Source organism: Mesoplodon bidens, assembly GCF_964165515.1.
Source record: "Mesoplodon bidens genome assembly, chromosome: 3".
Classification (NCBI taxonomy): Eukaryota; Metazoa; Chordata; class Mammalia; order Artiodactyla; family Ziphiidae; genus Mesoplodon; species Mesoplodon bidens.
In genome coordinates this window covers 66,572,800-66,591,727 of record NC_138178.1, presented here as the reverse complement: position 1 = coordinate 66,591,727, position 18,928 = coordinate 66,572,800, and the positions used below count along the sequence as shown (strand labels likewise).

The window sequence follows — 18,928 nt, the reverse complement described above, 5'->3', positions numbered from 1 at the left end:
GAAACCAAAGGAGAAGGTGGGACGTGCCAGGACAAGTGGTGAGAGGTGGTGTAAGGTCAGAGCCCTGAGGTATATGTAATACCCAGGACATTTAATGGCTGGGCAGAGGAAGTGGGGCCTGCAGAGGAAACTGAGACGGAGCACCCTTAAGGATAGGAAGAAAAAACAAGCAGTAGCGTTTTAGATCACGAAAGCTGATAGAAGAATATTTCTCAACAAGGGGAGAGATCAAGTAGAGTAAGGGTTTAGAAACGTGATATTAACAAGTGGAGTTATGGCTGACCTTGACCAGAGGCGTTTCTAGGGGGTGGAAGGCAGATTGGAGACAGATAAGGAGTGGGAGGGGAAGGTCGAACACTAGCAGCTCCTTCTGCAAAGTTGGCTGCCAACGGGAGATAAGACGGTAGAGAAGAACGTAGGGACTTGAGGAGCGGACGTGGAGGAGGGATGGAGGCTTAAGCATGATTAACTGCCACTGGGAAGGAGCCAGTAGGAAGGGAGAGACTGAAGCTACAGGAATGTAAGGAAAATTCATTCAGCAATTAGTTGAGCGCTTCCTACGTGCCAGATCAGTTCTCCCATCCTCTCCAGAGAACACGCGTGTAGGCTACACATATGACAGGTTTAACCTAAGGCTTTATCTTCAGGGGAAAGAGGTTCTCAAGCTGTTTTTCATAGGAGTTCCAATTCTGCCCCTCTGCCCACCCCCCCACATCCCCGGATACTCCGAAGGAGCCCCAACACTGCTGGATCTCACAACCTCAATTGGACACTTGAAGCCACAACTAACGGATCTCTAAGAGGGCCAAAATAGTCACGCCAACGCCACAGCCTCCCCGGCGTTTCGCCCCAGCTCGCGAGAACAGAAGCGATTACGCAAGGAATCGTTTTCTGACTGGCTCCGCCCCTTCTCTTTCTTTGTTTCCAAGCCGGAGGATCTCGCGAGAGTTTGGCGGCAAATCCCGCGAGCTGAGACCTGGGGCCGGTTCTGCGGCTCTCGCGGTGTTTGCGCGAGACTGCTCCTTTCCTGCTTCCCTTGCCGGTCCGGCTGCTTTCCTCCCCTTCTTCCCCGCCCGACCTCCCCCTCCTTCCCCCGCGGGCCCCCTCCCCGCAGGGATAATATGGTCTCCGGCGATGGACGCCCCAAGTGCAGGTTAGTTTCAGTTCACCGACTGGATCTGGCAGCTGGAGACGCGTGCTGCCCCGGCTCCGAGTTCTTTGCTTCTCTCTCCTGGAGTTGCTCGGCCGGCGCCGGGGCCCTCCGGGCTCAGGTTGTGCTCCCTTGGGGCCTGCCTGCTGGGCCGCACTCTGTGCGCCCAGGCCTCGAGGGCCCGGCCTCGCCGCCCTCGTCCCTCAGCGTGACCCCATCAGGGCCGTCCGCTCCGCCGCTGGCCTTGACCCGTGCCGGCCTTGGCCCGTTGGCCACTGCTGGCTGCCAGCGGCTTCCCGGTACTTCTCAGTAGCACTAGGGTCGAGGAAAGGCCCACCATCTTCTCCCCGCCCCCCATTTGTAAGAGATGAGGGTGGGGGCTAGTGTCTCCTTGGTGGCGTCTCACGCAGCTAGTTGTTTATTCCGCTGTCCAGCCTCGAGCCCCTCCCTCTATCTTTGCCTCTAGAAGCGGAGTGGGGGGTGGTCAAGGCCGAACACTGGTCAGCCAGTTCTCGGACCATTTATTGCAGCGCTGGCTCTCCTCCCCCCATCCACCTCCCTCGTTTAACCCTCAATAAAAAAGGAAAAACATTATATATTCTCAAAAAGTGAACAGTGCTTATCGCTTCTCATTTCGGACCAAGGTCCTAGCAATGTTGGGGGTCCTGCCCACCTACTGCAGTGAATCTGCACAAAAGATCTGAAGATTCTTTAACCTCAAGGCTGCCTCCCCGCCACTTCCCCCAAGAACCTTAGGAGCTGGGGCACATTCAGATAAGTTCCCTGGATCTTTGACTTGGTAGTTAAGCTTCAATTCGTACAAAACCAGAAAGACGTGTGTTTTAGGGAGTATCTGCTAATTTACCCAGATATTTTGTTGTTCACCTTTACCTTTAGTCTTAAAGCCTGTGAAGGTCTTACCTGATAAGTTGTTTGTTTTGGTTTGGTTTTGATTTTATTCCTGTTGTTGAATGCTGTGTAAAAGTCCATCTTTTGGTTATTTTTTTAAAAATCAGTTCTTCTAACATAATTGTGGCGTTGTCCTGTCTGTATTTATGCAATTTTCAGGACATGTCTTCACAAAACATGCCTATTCATCCTTTAAATCATTCTTATTGTCCCTTTCTAGGTATTCTTTATTATCACATTTTCAGGACTTAATTATTTTACTTTCTAAGTATTCTTGCCCCTTTCTAGGTATTCTTTATTATCACATTTTCAGGAGTTAATTATTTTACCAGTTTTTATTTGACAAGGGTCATGGCTTAGAGTTTTACTGTCCAATACAGTGGACACCAGCCATATGTGACTATTTAAATTTTAATCAATTAAATAAAATTAAGAACTGTTCCTCAGTCGCTGTAACCACATTTCTTTTTTTTTAAATTTATTTATTTTAATTTATTTATTTTTGGCTGCGTTGGGTCTTCGTTTCTGTGCGAGGGCTTTCTCTAGTTGTGGCAAGTGGGGGCCACTCTTCATCGCGGTGTGTGGGCCTCTCACTGTCATGGCCTCTCTTCTGCGGAGCACAGGCTCCAGACATGCAGGCTCAGTAGTTGTGGCTCACGGGCGCAGTTGCCCCGTGGCATGTGGGATCTTCACAGACCAGGTCTCGAACCCGTGTCCCCTTCATTGGCAGGCAGATTATCAACCACTGCGCCACCAGGGAAGCCCTGTAACCACATTTCAAGTGCTCAATGGCCACGGCCACCTGTAGAAAATATAGGTAATATAGCGCAAATATAGAAAATTTGCGCCATTACAGAAAATTATTTTGGACAGAGCTGGTTTCTAGGTATTTTCACTTTGAATAAGGTAATTTGTAGCAGTGTTTAATGAAAGTATAATTTTTTTTCAGTTTTTATTAGACAAGAGTCATGGCTTAGAGTTTTACTGTCCAATACAGTGGACACTAGCCACATTTGACTATTTAAATTTAAATTAATTAAATAAAATTAAAAACTCTGTTGCTCAGTCGCTGCAACCACATTTCAAGTGCTCAGTGGCCACGGCTACCTATAGAAAATATAGGTAATATAGCACAAATATAGAAAATTTGAGCCATTACAGAAAATTCTTTTGGACAAAGCTGGTTTCTAGGTATTTTCACTTTGAATAAGGTAATTTGTAGCAGTGTTTAATGAAAGTATAATTTTTTTTTCAGGATATGCCTTTGAGTACCTTATTGAAACATTAAATGACAGTTCACATAAGAAGTTCTTCAATGTACCTAGACTTGGAGGCACCAAGTATGGTAATGTTGCTTAAATTTTCTTGGATTTGTTTAGTTTCTAATAATAAAAATGCATTTGTCGAGCTGAGTTGAAGAAATTTTAAATTTATTCCCACCATGTCGTAGCAGGTACACCTACACATATGTCTAACATTTTAAAAGCTTCTTGGGCTAGCTTTTGTTTGAGGAGGATGTAAGCCCATACCATAGCTTCTCATTTTAAAATCTAAGTTAGTTTAGTAGTGATTTTTACCCCCAAGAAATTACTAATACAATTTTAAAAACAACAGAAAGCTGCCAGATGATATTCTAGAGCTATTAAATGTATATTTTAATTTTCCGAGTGAACAGTGTCACTATCCTTTGAATAGGAATCATCAGCAGGGCCCACTGATTTGAGTTGTTGACCAGGGCATGGTTTGCCCTGGCTTGTGCCCTGACACTCTTGGCAGACCTTTGCAGGCGCCTGACCGGGATCAAACCTTTCACTGAGGTTTCAGAAGCGTGAACTTGGCGGAACCCCAGAGTATTGGATGGAAGTCTTTACTTTATTGACAACTAAATAATTTTCTCAACCAGGCCGGTGAAGGGAAGACCTGTTTGGAAGAGTGATTTAGATTATTCTTTTCTGACTTTTCAGTGAAAAGAAAAATTAAATGCCAAATCTGTTGCAGTTTTGGAGGGAGCTTTCCCTAACCTTGGTTTTTGTTTTGTTTTTTCCTTCTTCTTGTGTTACTTAAGAAGATTGCTTTTGTGAATTTCTGTAGATTTTGGTGGGTTTAAACGTTCTAGACTAGCAATATTTTCTTGTACATTCTGAGAATATTTGGATACTTTAGAGTATATTTTGGAGAAGATCCCTATCCTAGAATTAGGTTGCCATTTAAAAATAAACAGTTCACCAAAATCCTTTACCTTGCATGTTTAGTTGCTGTGATTTGTATTGAGAGGTTGGTCTTTTCTTAGTGCCATGTGTCTTTCATTCACATTTATTTTATTTCTTCACTGATGATGAGTTTGTATTACTTTTGAAAAGGGAACAGCTAAGTTGATTATATACAAGAAAGATCTTTTCTTTCCCTTCTCTCAAATATCTAGTGATTCTGGCCTGGAAATTTCTTAACCCACATTTTGTAGCTTAGTAAAGTAAAAGAACATATATGAGGATGTTTTTTGAGTATAAGTTCTTTTTATGGGTAATTTTTGCAAATGTGCCTACTTGAAGAAAGCCTGTATTTCCCAAATGCAGGAAATCAGTAGGAAACTATCAAAACAACTGTAAAATGCATTGAAAGAGTGATTAATAAAGTAAGAGCTATATTATCTCTGGAAAATAAGCTGTCACAGGCGTCTGTACATAACTGAGTTCCAGAGTACCAGGGTTTTTATAACCATGATAAATGTAATAAGAGAATGCCTGTAAATACAAATGCCTTTAAAACAGAAATTTGGTTTTTATTTCTGTGGGGTTAAAACATTGTTTTTAATAGAATGGTTTTATGAGAGGTTTACTAAGTAAGTACCTAAATAATTTCTTAGTAATTACTTAGTAGGGAATAAAATTTGGAAGAATTGACTTTGAAAGAAAGGAGCAACTTGAGTAGAAAAACAAAAAGTCCTTGCTGCATTTTTTTTTTTTTTTTTTTTTTGTGGTACGCGGGCCTCTCACTGTTGTGGCCTCTCCCGTTGCGGAGCACAGGCTCCGGATGCACAGGCTCAGCGGCCATGGCTCACGGGCCCAGCCGCTCCATGGCATGTGGGATCTTCCTGGACCGGGGCACGAACCCGTGTCCCCTGCATTGGCAGGCAGACTCTCAACCACTGCGCCACCAGGGAAGCCCCTTGCTGCATTTTTGGAGGGACCAGATTGAATGGCCTCCCAGACATGTGCTTAGGAGACATTGCTTTGGTAATCACCAGGGTTCTAGACCACTGCCCTCTCTGCTTCCCACATTCGGATGCCTACCAGGCTGAGAATCACAGTTGTAGTGAGTAACTTAATGAAGGGCAAGTGTTCTAGCTCTCTTATATGTTGGGGAGGAAAGATAGTTGAGAACACTCTTCTAAGCTCCCTGCTAACTGTATCAGGAATGCCTGCAGCTGCAAGGAACCAAAAACCTACTGTACAGTGACTCTAACAAATAGGGGTTTATTTTTCTCATCTAACAAGAAGTCTGGATGTGGACATACTGGGACTGTATAGCACCAGCATCAGCAAGGACCTAGACTTCTCACTTTTTTCTGTCTGCTTTCATTTTGGGGGTTGCAAATAGCTGATGTACCTGCATTAGGTCCATGTTTTAGGCAGCTGGAAGAGCAAAACAGAAAGAAAAGCCCACCCCAGGAGCTTTTGCCTGTATCTCCTTGGCCAAAATGTCATCTCCACTCTCGGCTTTAAAGGCTGAAAGATGGTGTATTTAGCTTTCTGGATTTTGCAGTAGAGAAAGACAAGGGAGAAGTGGTTGAAGTGGTTGGGAGTGGGCAGTGAGTGAACTAGCCTAGACAATCTGCCTCACTAACAGTACCTTCCCTTATTAAGTCTGTCTTTAGATAGAGGACAACACAAATTACTTGATTTCTCCTTTTTTATTGCCATTTTATCTTTTCGCTTTCCAAGTTTATATTCAAGGTATCTTTTTTTTTTTTTAATTAGTTAATACCAGCTGTTTCCTTAGTCAGTAGTTCTCAAACTTCACTGTGCATCAAGATCAGCTGGAGGCTTGCTGGGCCCCATCTCTGGAGTTCTTATCTGGGGTAGAGACTGAAAATTTGGATTTCTAACAAGTTGCCAGGTGATAACTGCTGCTGCTGGCCTGGGGCCATATTCTGAGAGCCACTTAGGTTTTTTTTTTTTTTTTGGCTGCGTTGGGTCTTCGTTGCTGCACAGGGGCTACTCTTTGTTATGGTCTGCGGGCTTCTCATTGCGGTGGCTTCTCTTGCTGCGGAACACGGGCTCTAGGCGCTCAGGCTTCAGTAGTTGTGGCATGTGAGCTCAGTAGTTGTGGCTTGCGGGCTCTGGAATGCAGGCTCAGTAGTTGTGGCGCCTGGGCTTAGTTGCTCCATGACATGTGGGATCTTCCCAGACCAGGGCTCAAACCCGTGTCCCCTGCATTGGCAGGTGGATTCTTAACCACTGCGCCACCAGGGAAGTCCTATACTCAAAGTATCTTTATGGAAGTGGGCATATTGTACACGTTGACCACGTTTTAAACTTTCATAATTTCACTAGTGACAAAATGCCTTTTTAATGATCTGGAGCTGCCTGTCTGGCACTCCAGTGCATTGACTACAACCTTAGAGATTTTGAGTGACTCTCTTAAAGTAGATCTCTGAATTTGAAAATATACCTGGTTCCAAGGAAGAGAGAAATCACTGTTGCCTGGAATAGTCAGAGACTGCTTTCTGAAGGAAGGAGGACTTGAATTGATGTTAAACAGAGGAATCACAGAGGCCAGTCAACACTTGGGGAATTAGAATGACCAGCAAGCATAGTGGAAAATGAGTAAGGGGGAAGACAGTGAAGAGACTGGCCTGGCTCTAGTGAAACATATTTTAGAGAGTAGCTGTTATTGGGCAAGAGGGCCTTCAGCCTGGTGTAAAGCCTCAGGCCCCCTTCTTTATCTCAGGTTATCTCATTCATCTTTCTTTTTTCCTTCCTAACTGCTTGCTTTTTAACCATGGTACTGCTTAGTCCTGTAGTAGAGCCAGGACTTGGTTTTCCAAATCCTACCTTGTAATCTCTGAAAGAAAATCTGTATTTAATTTTTTATTGATTATAAGAAATTAGGTTGGGACTGGTAATCAAAGACAAAAACATTATAGGCAGTGTAGAAACAGTTTCATTTTTACGTGCATATACAAATATATGTAAATGTGCTACTTAACAAAAAATACAGTATATATTGTTTTGTAACCTTTTTTTATTTAGTATATCATGAACATCTTTCCATGTCATTGAATACAAGTATCCCTTGCTGTCTGAATCTGTTCGGTTTCTGAGTCAGGGATTATCAGTTTGAGTAGAAAGGGATACCTGTACTTTTCTACAGCTTCTACTGTACTGGCTGCATGGTATTACCTATATGAATGGATCATGGTTTAGTTAGCAGATCTTTGAATATTGAGGTTGTTAACCAACTTTTCCCTGTTTATAAATAAAGCCTCTGTGTGTGTGTAGTAGTTAAATTTTGATGCAACCTTATTATATAGTTACCAGATTGAAAGTATTGCTCCCTCCACCCGCATCACTTTTCTTTTTCACTTTTACTGTATATGTACTGTCTTTTCCAGTCTTTGTCCTTGAATATAAGGAACAGAAACTCACTTAACTCAGCACTCAAGAAAGAAGATGCTGTTACAGTTTCCAAACTTCCAAAGGCAAAGGAAGAAAGCACAGTCAGGCCTCATGGGAACTAGAATTTCTAAGCCAGAGGCTGTTCTTTCTGTCACCTGTTTCTTTTTGAAGATCTGCTCTCCAGTTTTCTGTCTCCACAGCCCACTTTACTTATTGGTATTGTGTAATACCCAATATAGCCACTACCAGCCATTCTTTGTGTGTTATGATTAGCTTACCAGCCAGTTAAGACTGTATCTCTAGATGACTTTTTCTCCTATTGTTTTAACCTATAGTTAACCTATGGTTTGGCTGGGCAAGTCAGGCATCTATTGCTGGTCAGTTATCTTGCTGGTAGGAACACAAGTCCATGTTTTCTGATCTTGTCTCTTCCATGCACTCTGGAAAGGGCTGTAAGTTCGGTAAGCAATGAAATAGTTTGCTTGTAATGTTTACACACAATACATAACTTTCTAAGGATTACCTTTACCTAATGTGATTCTATTCCATCTACAATCATGCACTCACCAACCCTCCACATTTTGTCCAACGGTCTGTTGGTTTTAACTGTGCTTTTGTAGACAATTTCTATTCTAGATTAGGTCCTTTGGGTAGCAGAGAACAGACACCCACTAGCTCAAGTGAAGAAAGATTTATTGTAGTGATACAGAGCTCCCGGGCAAATGAAAGGTGGCTGTATCTCAAGAAAGTGGGCAATGAGCCAGAAGTGAGGGAGCTCTTTATTTTTTCTCTCAGGGCTTCAGAGTCCTGGCCCTCTTCCACTCTTCTGCTCCCTCTACTTCACTGCAGACCAGCTGCCTCTGCCTGCTAACTTTATACGTGGCCACAAATGGCAACCTCTGTCTCTAGCTTAGCTCTTAACAACTTTCTGGTTCAGCCTGTGTCCTGATTGCAAATTCCTGAGAGAGGAATCTATATTTTTTCCACCAGGCTGTTGGTCATTCACCTGCCAAGGGGTTGGCTTTTGCTTCAGCACTGTAGCCAGGGAGGTAATGGGACACTGAGCACTGTCCATTCCATGGATGGCGGTTTGGACAGGCACCATGAAGTATGCCTGTTATGTTAGCAGATAGTGCTAGATAACATGCTTACCAGGAGCAAATGAGAAGAGTGAGTGTGTCTCTACCTTTATCAATAATAGATATTATTTTTCTGGTTTTCTCTACCTTTGTCAGTGAGTGAAAAAAAAATCTTAAAGAAGCAGGAATCCGTTTTCTCTTTCTGCCTTCTTGGACTCTCCATGGCGATACTAAAAAACAAAACAAAACAAAACAAAAAAGGTCTGAGTTCTTTATTGGAAATCAGTTCCATTCCAGCCTGGTACTGGTTAGAGATATAAACGGTACCTTGAGTAGTGAGACGTGGGTGTGAGTTAATCCTGTTGCAAAGTCTGGGGTTACAGGGCCTTCTAGAACAGTTCCTTAATCTTTTCTCCAGGCTCCTGGCCTTGAACAGAGTTTTTAGTTTACCCTAAAGCTACTCTACCAGTCCCCTTGCTCTCTTAGCCTGGACTCCAAAGATAGCCTCCTTGAGGCTTTAGGCAGGCCTAGAGTGTTTGAGTGTTTCCCCTTTCCATCAGTCTTCAGTGTATTTCTCTTTCATATTTAGTTTATCTAAAGCCTGTTGTTAATACTGATATTTCCTATGGGTAATTTCTCCATCTACTGTTTAAACCTGGAATTAATCACTTTTGAGAAATAACAAAACCCTTTTACATTATCTGTCTTCACTACATTGCTTTGTGTTAGGCAGGGAGGATAGTTTTATGCACATGAGGAAAATGAGGCTAAAAATCTCAGTAATATGCCTAAGGTCACATATCTTCTAAGTGAGAAGATCTGGTCTTAGACTCATATCTTTTGACTTCAGACCAACACTTTTCCCCCCTTAATACCATTCTGTTTCCCAGCTTAATAAGGGCAGTAATAAAGTGCTAGTGTTTATTGATTATTTACTATATCCATTCTGTAAGTTCTGTTATTACCCACTTGGCCAGGGTCCCGCTACTCAGTACCATTACCTAAAAAATGATAGAGGAGAAACTTGATCAAAAATCTGAGATTCCAAAGTCTATGCTTGTAAAACTGCTACACTAGGGGTTGTATGCTCATGCTTATAAGGACCATAGAGGCACCATAAACAAGTGAAATGGCCCTGGCTGGAATTGTGGCAAGCAGGAGAGCAAATGCTCTATATAAAAGAGTAGGTGCTACTCAGTTCCAGCAGAAATGTGAAGTTGGTGTTGTAAAACTTTCTATTTATCTTAAGCCAGAAATTTGGATTTTCATGTAAAAAAATCTCTGGTTTTTCAGTGTTGGCAATTAAACTTTAAAATGTTAAAACTGTGTAGAACAAACGAAACACATCTGCAGGCCAACAGTTTGCGACCTCTGCACTGAGAGATAAATTATATTGCCTAATCATAGTAGCAGCCACTTAGCCTTGAGTGGTAAGATCTACAGTCCTGGAAACCTGGATATGCCTTTCATCAGCTGCCTCCCATGTAACGCAGCAGACCTCGGCATCTTTTTCTAAAGCCTGAACCACCTCTTGGATCTTACACTGAGTAATTGATCAAAAGGATATCTGTTGTTAGCAGTTCATTTCAGAAGTATGATAACACATGTTATCATACTTTTTCAGTTTAAGCCACAAGCTTGTTCTGGTTCCCCGCATGTCCTTTTGATTATCTTTAGAGGATTAGCTTTCCAGATTCATAGGATTCTGGAAATTCCTGGTTAGAAGAGGTGGTATTAATCCAGCCCAGTTTTCTATTGATATTTGGTGCATGCATCTCTCAACAATGCTGTTTAACTCATTCAGCTAAGATTGAGTACTCAGATGTTTCTGGTGGGTGAAAGATGGCTAAGATAGCATCTTTGTGCTAAAGAAAGCACACAGTTCAGTAATGGAAAATGTAAGTACAGTGCCTTAGTATGTTGTAACAGTCTCAGTCCAATCAGGACATAGAATAGGGGAACTTTAATGTAAATAATTATTAACTGTGATACAAGAGTAATTGTAAGATGTAAGGAAATTCTTTATGGTACCTGTAGGGCTGACAGAGAATACCCAAGGAAGGAAAAATTGGAAGGGTGTCAGGTACCATTGAAGAAGGTGTGGTTCAGCTCGTTAGATCGCAGAGAAGTTTGCTGGTTTGGTCAGACTGGAGCTGGTCTGGAGTTGCTGGGCAGGCAGTAGGCCATCATCTTGAGTACATGCAGGGGAGTAGGCAACCAGCAACTGGTACTGTGAACGTGTATTGAGAGAACAGATGCTGGCAGGGGCAAGAGCCCTTCACGATGCATGGGACACATGGGGGCTTGCAGAAACAGCAGCAGCTCGTTGTGTGACCCTCCAGGCAGCTTCATGGGAGCTCTGGTTCCCGTGTTGAAAGGGCTGCGGTGATACTAACAAATGTGCATGTCTGTATTTTTTATATATTGTATAATAAAATATGTCCACATTTGGAAGATCTGTGTAACTTAGTGAACCTTTATTTCTCAAAGATCTTCAGTGAACACAGTGAGCAGAGAGTGGTGGGACTAGATAATGAGCAGACAGGCTTATTACTTCATTCATTTTTGAGAAAATGTCTGCCAGATATCCATATTTGAATAATCATAGTTGGTCATTTGTTCTTTCAAGTGAAAATGGTGTTCTTTGGAAAAAGTGGCTAATTTAGCTTGTAATTCAATCACACAATGTTTTTCCCTTGAGCAATGATTGTACTTTGGTTTTGAGCAGAAATGCTGTATACACTTCATTGTTGTCACACAGAATATTGAGACCTGACCTCAGTGGTTGAGATTTAATAAAATTAACACTTTTTCTGCTTCATCAAGGACATTATTAAATGAAACTGGTATTTTGCCTGAAAATGAACGATACAGTGAGTACAAGTACAATTTGGTGCCACTGCTTTGAGTCCTGCTAAGGCATCAGCAGATTTATCCACTAGTTTTTGAACCTTCAGCGTATATGTCAAAATGGTGGAAAAAGCAAATAATGTCTTAGTTGACCTTGCAGATTCCCTGAAAGAGTTTCAGGGCCCCCCCAGGAGTCCAGGGACCACACTTTGAAAACCACTGGTATGGGGCATGTATGGAGATAGAAAGATGAACTAAAGAATCTGGGTGAGAGGTGACATAGTGGTGGCTTATACTAGTTTTAGTGGTGGTGGTGATAGAAGTAGACAAATTCAAAATATATATAAAAGAGGTGTCAAGGATGTTGCCTAGATGCTTTGGCATAAGCATCTGGGTGGAAGGTGGTGCTGTTTACTGAGCTAGGGAACACAGGTGGTAGTGATATGGGACAGGGGCAGTGGGGAAATCAGAGTTCAGTTTAGGTACTAGTGAATTTGGGAACATATCAATATTCAAGTAGAGATGTTTGTGAGGCAATTAGCTGCATGGTTCTGGAGCTCAGAAGACAGATCTGGACTGCAGAAAAATATTTTGGAGTTATTGGTATAGAGATAGTCCGTTGAAGCCATAGGATCAGTTAAAACTCCTGAGAGGAGATGATATGGAGTGAGAAAAGAAGTAAGCCTAGATATGAACTCTGAGGAACTCCGACATTTAAAGATCAGGTAAAGGAGTAGAGGTCAGCCAGGAAACTGAAACAGGACTGCCAGAAAGTGTTGAGAACTGTAAAAGTGCCAAAATTTCACTCTCCTTGTAAGTTAAACTGACAGTTTCATAGATGCTGGCAGGAGACACAAAACTCTTGGATCAGAGGCAATGGACAGTTTATTACCCACAGCAAAGCAGTGTGCTTGGTACCAACATTTGTTGAAGAAGGCCAGGTAATACCTGCACACAGAGATTGTGTTACAGAAAATGAAGTCCGACTTAGGGAACCCAAATCTTTTATAATGGACAGTAAGCATGCCTGCCGTTTGCTCCAGAAAGAGACACTATCTTTATCTTCCAAGGCTATTCACTATATTAACATCTTTTTCAAGATAGTCTGGAACAAAGGCAGTCATTGCTTCTGCGTGCAAGTAAGGCAGAAACGTGAGATTGGAGACATGGAGAATGGTATTGTGAAAGCCAGTAGAAAGAGTGTTTCAAGAAGGAGGAAATTGTTAGCTCCATTTAATATTGTTGAGAGAATATTGAAACTCTAGTTAGAGCTGTTTCATTGATATTTTAAGAAATCACATTGGGCTGGGCTGAAGAGTGAATGGAGGTGTAGAAGTATAAAATGAAATGTGTAGAAAAGTGGACACTGGGAATATAGGTGACTCTTTCAAGAAACTTGGTTGAGAGTTTGAAGAAAATAGTACTTGGAAGCTGTGTGTGTGTGTGTACACGTGTGTATGTGTGAAACTGGGGCTAGAGTCTTCAAATGCTGATGGGAAGAATCCAGTTGAAGGATAGATTACAGAAAAAGGAGAGAGAATTGATGACTCATGGGTCCTAAAATGTATCACTGGGAATTGGATGCAGAACTCCTATAAAAGTTGGCATTTAATAGGAGGAGGTCCACAGCTGCCTTCTTAACTGGGAAAAGGATAAATCGAGAGGTATCTAGGCTTGTGTGTAAAGTAGGAGGAAGTGAATATAGGAACTATTAGTTTTTATTTATCTAGGAGGTAGGAAGTGGGGCTAGATTCTGTAGGAGGCAAATAGAGATTTGATTTTAAGGAGAGTAGTTGAAGGTATGAATGAATGATTGTGGAGTGTGGGAAAACAAGCAGATCAGAGAAACAAAGTAGAATTTCTGAGTGAATGGTGAGGACCCAACTGAGGTTGTAATCGTGTATTTATATTGGTACCAGTTTCTCTGGTTGATTTTTTAGGGATTTGTTTTTTCCTTCCTCCTCCTTTCACATCACCACCAATAAAACCACAGTGAACTACTTCACAACCACTAGAATGGGTATTATATAAAAAACAGACAATAACAAATGTTGGGAAGGATATGGAGAAATGAGGTCACTTCATACACTGCTGGTGGGAATGTAAAGTGGTGTGGCCACTTTGGAAAATAGTTTGACAGTTTCTTAAAATATTAAACATAAATTTAACATATGACCCAGCAGTTCCATTCTTAGGAATCTACCCAAGAGAAATAGAAACGTTCTCTACACCAAGATTGGCAAATGAATCATCTCAGCAGCATTATTCATAAGAGCTGAAAATTGGAAACAACCGAGATGTCCTTCACTGGGTGAATGGATAGACAAAATTTGGTGTAGCCATACAATGGAATACTCTTAAGCAATAAAAAGAAATTAACTATAGATACATGCTACAACATGGACAGACCTCAAAAACATGCTCAGTGAAATAAGCCAGACACGAGACCTTATTGGATGATTCCGTTTGTATGAAATATACAGAAAAGACAAAGCTATAGAGACAGAGTAGATCAGTAGTTTCCAGGTGTGGGCAAGGAGAGGACAGGGATTAACAGCAAATGGGCATGAGGAATCTAATTAAGTGATGAAATATTCTAAAACTGATTTATGGTGCTGATTGTACAACTTGGTAAATTTGCTTAAAAAATCATTGAATTTTATCCTTGGAAAGGGTGAATTATGTGTAAAATATGCCTCGATGAAGTTCTTTTTAAAAAGAAAGAACAGTTCTTCATAAGTGGGAAAGTGATGTGGGGTTCACCAGCTGAAAGGACAAAACAGGTTGGTGTTTTGGTGTTTTGATGGACAGATAGGATAAAAGAACAAAGGGGAAAAAGTGTACAGTTTGGGGAAACGAGAGATTTGACCACATGGAACCTAAACTGCTTATGTGAGGGGAGGTACAGACAAGCAGGTGCTGATGGATAAGGGAGAAAGTAAGTCCTCATGGTGTTGAAGAAAAGGTGTGAGAATGGGGATCAGAGAGGTTTGGAGAAGGAACTTTTACGATGGTGTAATTGGAGCATGAGATAGATAGTATGTGATGGGGGGCCATAGGGAGAATAGGGAAGAAGAAAGAGATTAAGGGCCTTGGTGAACTTTGTGCCTGATCCAGAGTAGGGATATGGAATTAATATTGCTAAAAACAAACTAGAGCACCTGTGTCCATTTTTCCACACCTGCTAGCTTATTCTCTACTGTTAGGGCTCTGGAGTATCTACCTATAGATTTACTTTAAGGATTAAATGAGATAATGTAGGTAAAACACATTGATATTTTCTCCTTAGTAGATCCTAAGTAAGTAACTGTAGATGTTACTGTTTAAAAAGTTGAGGAAGAGAATTGTATTAGTTTTCCCTTACTATGTAATACATTAAACCAAAAGCTTTGTGGTTAAAGCATTAGTAAACATTTATTATCTCACAGTTTCTGTGGGTCAGGAATTCGAAAATGGCTTAGTTGAATAGTTCTGGCTCAGGATCTCTCCTGAGGTTACAGAAGGGGTTAGTTGGGGCTGCAGTCATCCAAAGGCCTGACTGGAGCTAGAGGATCTGCTTCTAAATGCGGCCCATTCACACATGGCTGGCAAGTCAGTGTTTGCTGTTGGCACAGAGGCCTCAGCTGTGCTCCACATGAGCCTCTCATCAGTGCTGCTTGATTGTCCTTGTAACAGGCTGCCAGCTTCTCCCAGAGTGAGCAGTCTGAGAGAGGAAGGCTAATGCTGGAATACTTTTATAATCTAGCCTTAGAAGTCACACACTGTCATGGGCCTAGAGATTATCATACTAAGTGAAGTAAGACAGAGAAAGACAAATACAGTATGTTATCACTTATATGTGGAATCTAAAAGAATGATACAAATGAACTTTTTTACAAAACAAATAGACTCACAGACATAGAAAACAAACTTATGGTTACCATTGGGGAAAGGGCAGGGGAGAGGGATAAATTAGGAGTTTGGGATTAGCAGATATGTACTACTATATATAAAATAGATAAACAACAAGCACCTACTGTATAGCACAGGGAGGTAGATTCAATATCTTGTAATAAACCATAATGAGAAATGCATCTATATATCTATATCTGAGTCACTCTGCTGTATACCGGAAACTCACACAACAGTGTAAATCAACTATACTTCAATGAAAGAAAGAGAGAGAGAGAGGAAGAAAGTCCCCCACTGTCATCTCTGCCATACTCTTGGTCATACAAACAACTGATCTTCAGTGTAGGTTATGTGAGAGCATGAATGCCAGGAGGTGAAGATTACTGGTATCATCTTGGAGGCTGGCTACCACAGAGAGAAATAAGAAATAAATTGTTTTTGTTTGGGGGAGAGGGTGTTTATTTGCATCTTCTCTTGCTGTAGGCCTCTAGTAGTCATTCTGAAATTAGATGAATCTGCAAGTTAGTGCTCCTTAGTGACAAAATGTCCAGTTAACATTTGTGATTCTTTTTTTCTTAGCACACTCTTATCTGATATTGCTTTTTAATTTAATATTAATTTTCAAATGATAGAGTTAAAAAACAGACCACTGAAATTATAACCAAAAGAGTAACCCTGGCCCAAATTTCTACTCTGCAGAGAATACTTACTTTTAATTCTTTTGGCTACTTGTTTTGGTAATGTCCTCCATATTATTAAATAGCCTTGCTTATACAGCTGTTTCTTGATTCTTCAATTTTAGACTTTATTTTTTACTATGGAAAATGAGGATTTGGCACTTTTCTTCTCCCCTACATATATCCCATGTACCTCTTCCTAGTATAGTTATAATTTTTGGTTAAATCAATGTTCAGTGCTTATATTATGACTGTAAATATTCTCAGCCAATCCATGTAGTAAATGATGATTGCATCTCATTTCTCTTACAACTTTGTATTTTTTTTCCTGGAATTAATGACTGTCTTTTTGTTTGCTTAGTTTTCTCTGTCTTTATCAATACTTCATCTCCAAACTCTCCAAAAGAACTAAACTCCTTCTGGTATAATCAGGTAATCTATCAATTAATTTTTTTCCCTTCTCTTAGCAGCATACCATCTGGACTCCATCTTCGATTGCACTGTGGCTTACACGGTATTACCCTAGAAGAGTCTCTGTGCTTTCCTGTGTCAAGAGACTATTTCCTAGATATTATGATTTTTTATTTTCCACTTCCTTGTTTTATAGAACATATCCCAGTAGCTTCCTAAGAAAGGGTGCCCGAGAAGTAAATTTTTAAGACGTTGCCTGATTAATTGATAGTTTACCTGTTCACAGATTTCTAGGTTGAAAATTCTCTTGGAATTTTGAAGGCATTGTTACATTGTCTCCTAGTTTCTTACACTCCTCTTAAGAAATTGCAGGCTATCCTGATTCCTAGTCTTTGTTTCTGATTGCCTTTCCCCTATGTAGACATTTAGTTTCAGCTTTTTCTATTCTGTTCAGTCCATTACCCGTCAACCAAGGACTATTTTCCAAAATTTTGTTAGTTTTGCTTCTCTCTGTTTCTTTCTTTGTTCTTGTGAGTTTATAATTTTTTTATTTCTTTACTGTTTTCTTAGTGGGTTGCAGGAGAGAGTGGAGATAATTACTGGTGTTTATTTTACCATATTTTACTAGAAATCTGACAAAATGCTTTTTATAAAGCTATTTAAAACAAAAAATATTCCTGAGATTGTTTTTCCAGAATAATTAACCAAAGTTAATTTTGTGTTTGCTTCTGGGATAATATTTTACTTCTCATCATTTCCAAATGTTCTGTTAAAAAAAATGTCCCCCCTGTAATTCCTCTTGGTTTGGGGGGCTTCATTATGTTTCTCATTGAGGTAAGAATGGAAACTAATATTTGTTAAGTACCTACTGTTTGTCATAATATGTTTGTTTGAGGGTTTTACATGTACTAGATAGATGCTGAGGTAAGATATTCTTCACATATGTTAGGTAGCTGGCATTCCCATTTTCAATGAGAAAATTCATCAACTTGAGTTGCTTTCCAAAGGTCATACCTATTGTAAATAGCAAATACTGGCTTTGAATCTAGTATTTCTGATTATGTAGTCCTTTATCCTTTTTACTTACAACTTCATTAATCTTCAGTTTGTGTGTGTTAAAATTTTCAAGCATAAAAGTAGGGAGAGAATAGTATAATAACCCACCATGTATTTGTCAGCTAGTTATCAACATTTTGTCAATCTTTTGTTTCAGATATTCCACCATTTTTAAAATCTGTAAGTGTACTCCAGTATACATCTCTGATGTATGAAAGGACTTCTTATAACTAACAAAATTAACAGTAATTCCTTAATATGATCTAAAACCCAGTCCAAGTTCAGATTTCTCTGGTTGTCTCAAAAATACATTTATTCAGTTGGTTTGTTCACACGGTATCCAAATAGGATCCACATGTAGCATTTGGTATTTATGTCTCTTAAATCTCTTTTAATCTATAATATTCATCCTCTCTCCTTTTTCCATGCCATTTTTATGGTGAAGAAATCAGGTTCTTTGTTCTGTAGAATGTACTACATTCTGGATTTGATTGCTTCTTCATGGTTTTATTTTATTGTTGTACTATCCCCCATATTTCTTGTTAACGAGAAGTTAGAGCTGGATGTTTGATTAGGTTCAGGTTTATTTATGTATGTATGTATTTTTGCAAAGAACATCTCCTAGCTTTTATTTCCCATTTCATCAGGAGGCAAATAATATCTATAATATCCTACTTTTGGTGATGCTGAGTTGGGTGTAGTTGTTCTCAGCTTGATCCATCCATTATAAGTTCCCCATTCATATATCACCTCAGGATTTTAGCATCCACTTATTATCATTGTATAGATCCATTGTTTCATTAGGTGCTGCACATTGGTGATTTTTCTAATTATATCACTGCCCTTCTACATTTATTAGTTGTAATTCTGCTATTATGAGGAACTTTCTCCTCTTTACTGTTTTGTCACTTGAAATCAGGAAAGACAAGATTAATGATTGATTTCCCCCCCTTTATTTGTCAGTTTTCAGAGTAACGAGTTTCTGTAGCAGAAGAGTCATTATGAACTAAGGGCTATTTATATATTTGATATATTTTAGTGTATTACAGTCATTATTCATTCATTTTGTTGCTCAGATTGATCCATTAATGTCCCCATTAGTCTTTGATAACTTCTTTGGTTTCTGACACAGGATGTTCCAGGCTCATTTTGTGCATATCCTTCCCCAAATACGGAACTAACCATTTCTCCAAGGAACTCTGTTTTTTTAAAAAATGGGAAATAGTATTTAGAAACAGCAACCTGAGTTGCTAGTGGTTCAGTACTATTGGATTGTCATCATTTTAG

At 40.3% G+C, this 18,928-nt stretch overlaps 1 protein-coding gene across 1 annotated transcript in view; it reads left to right on the top strand.

The window, feature by feature from the left end:
* The first annotated feature begins 1,033 nt into the window (after positions 1 to 1,033).
* The window catches only part of IREB2 (iron responsive element binding protein 2), a 49,813-nt gene continuing 31,918 nt past the window's right edge, over positions 1,034 to 18,928 (top strand). Inside the window, exons 1-2 of the mRNA XM_081227478.1 lie at positions 1,034 to 1,153; positions 3,315 to 3,404. Of these exons, the coding sequence (XP_081083604.1) occupies positions 1,135 to 1,153; positions 3,315 to 3,404 (109 nt within the window). The 5' untranslated portion in view covers positions 1,034 to 1,134. The remainder of the gene's footprint in view (positions 1,154 to 3,314; positions 3,405 to 18,928) is intronic.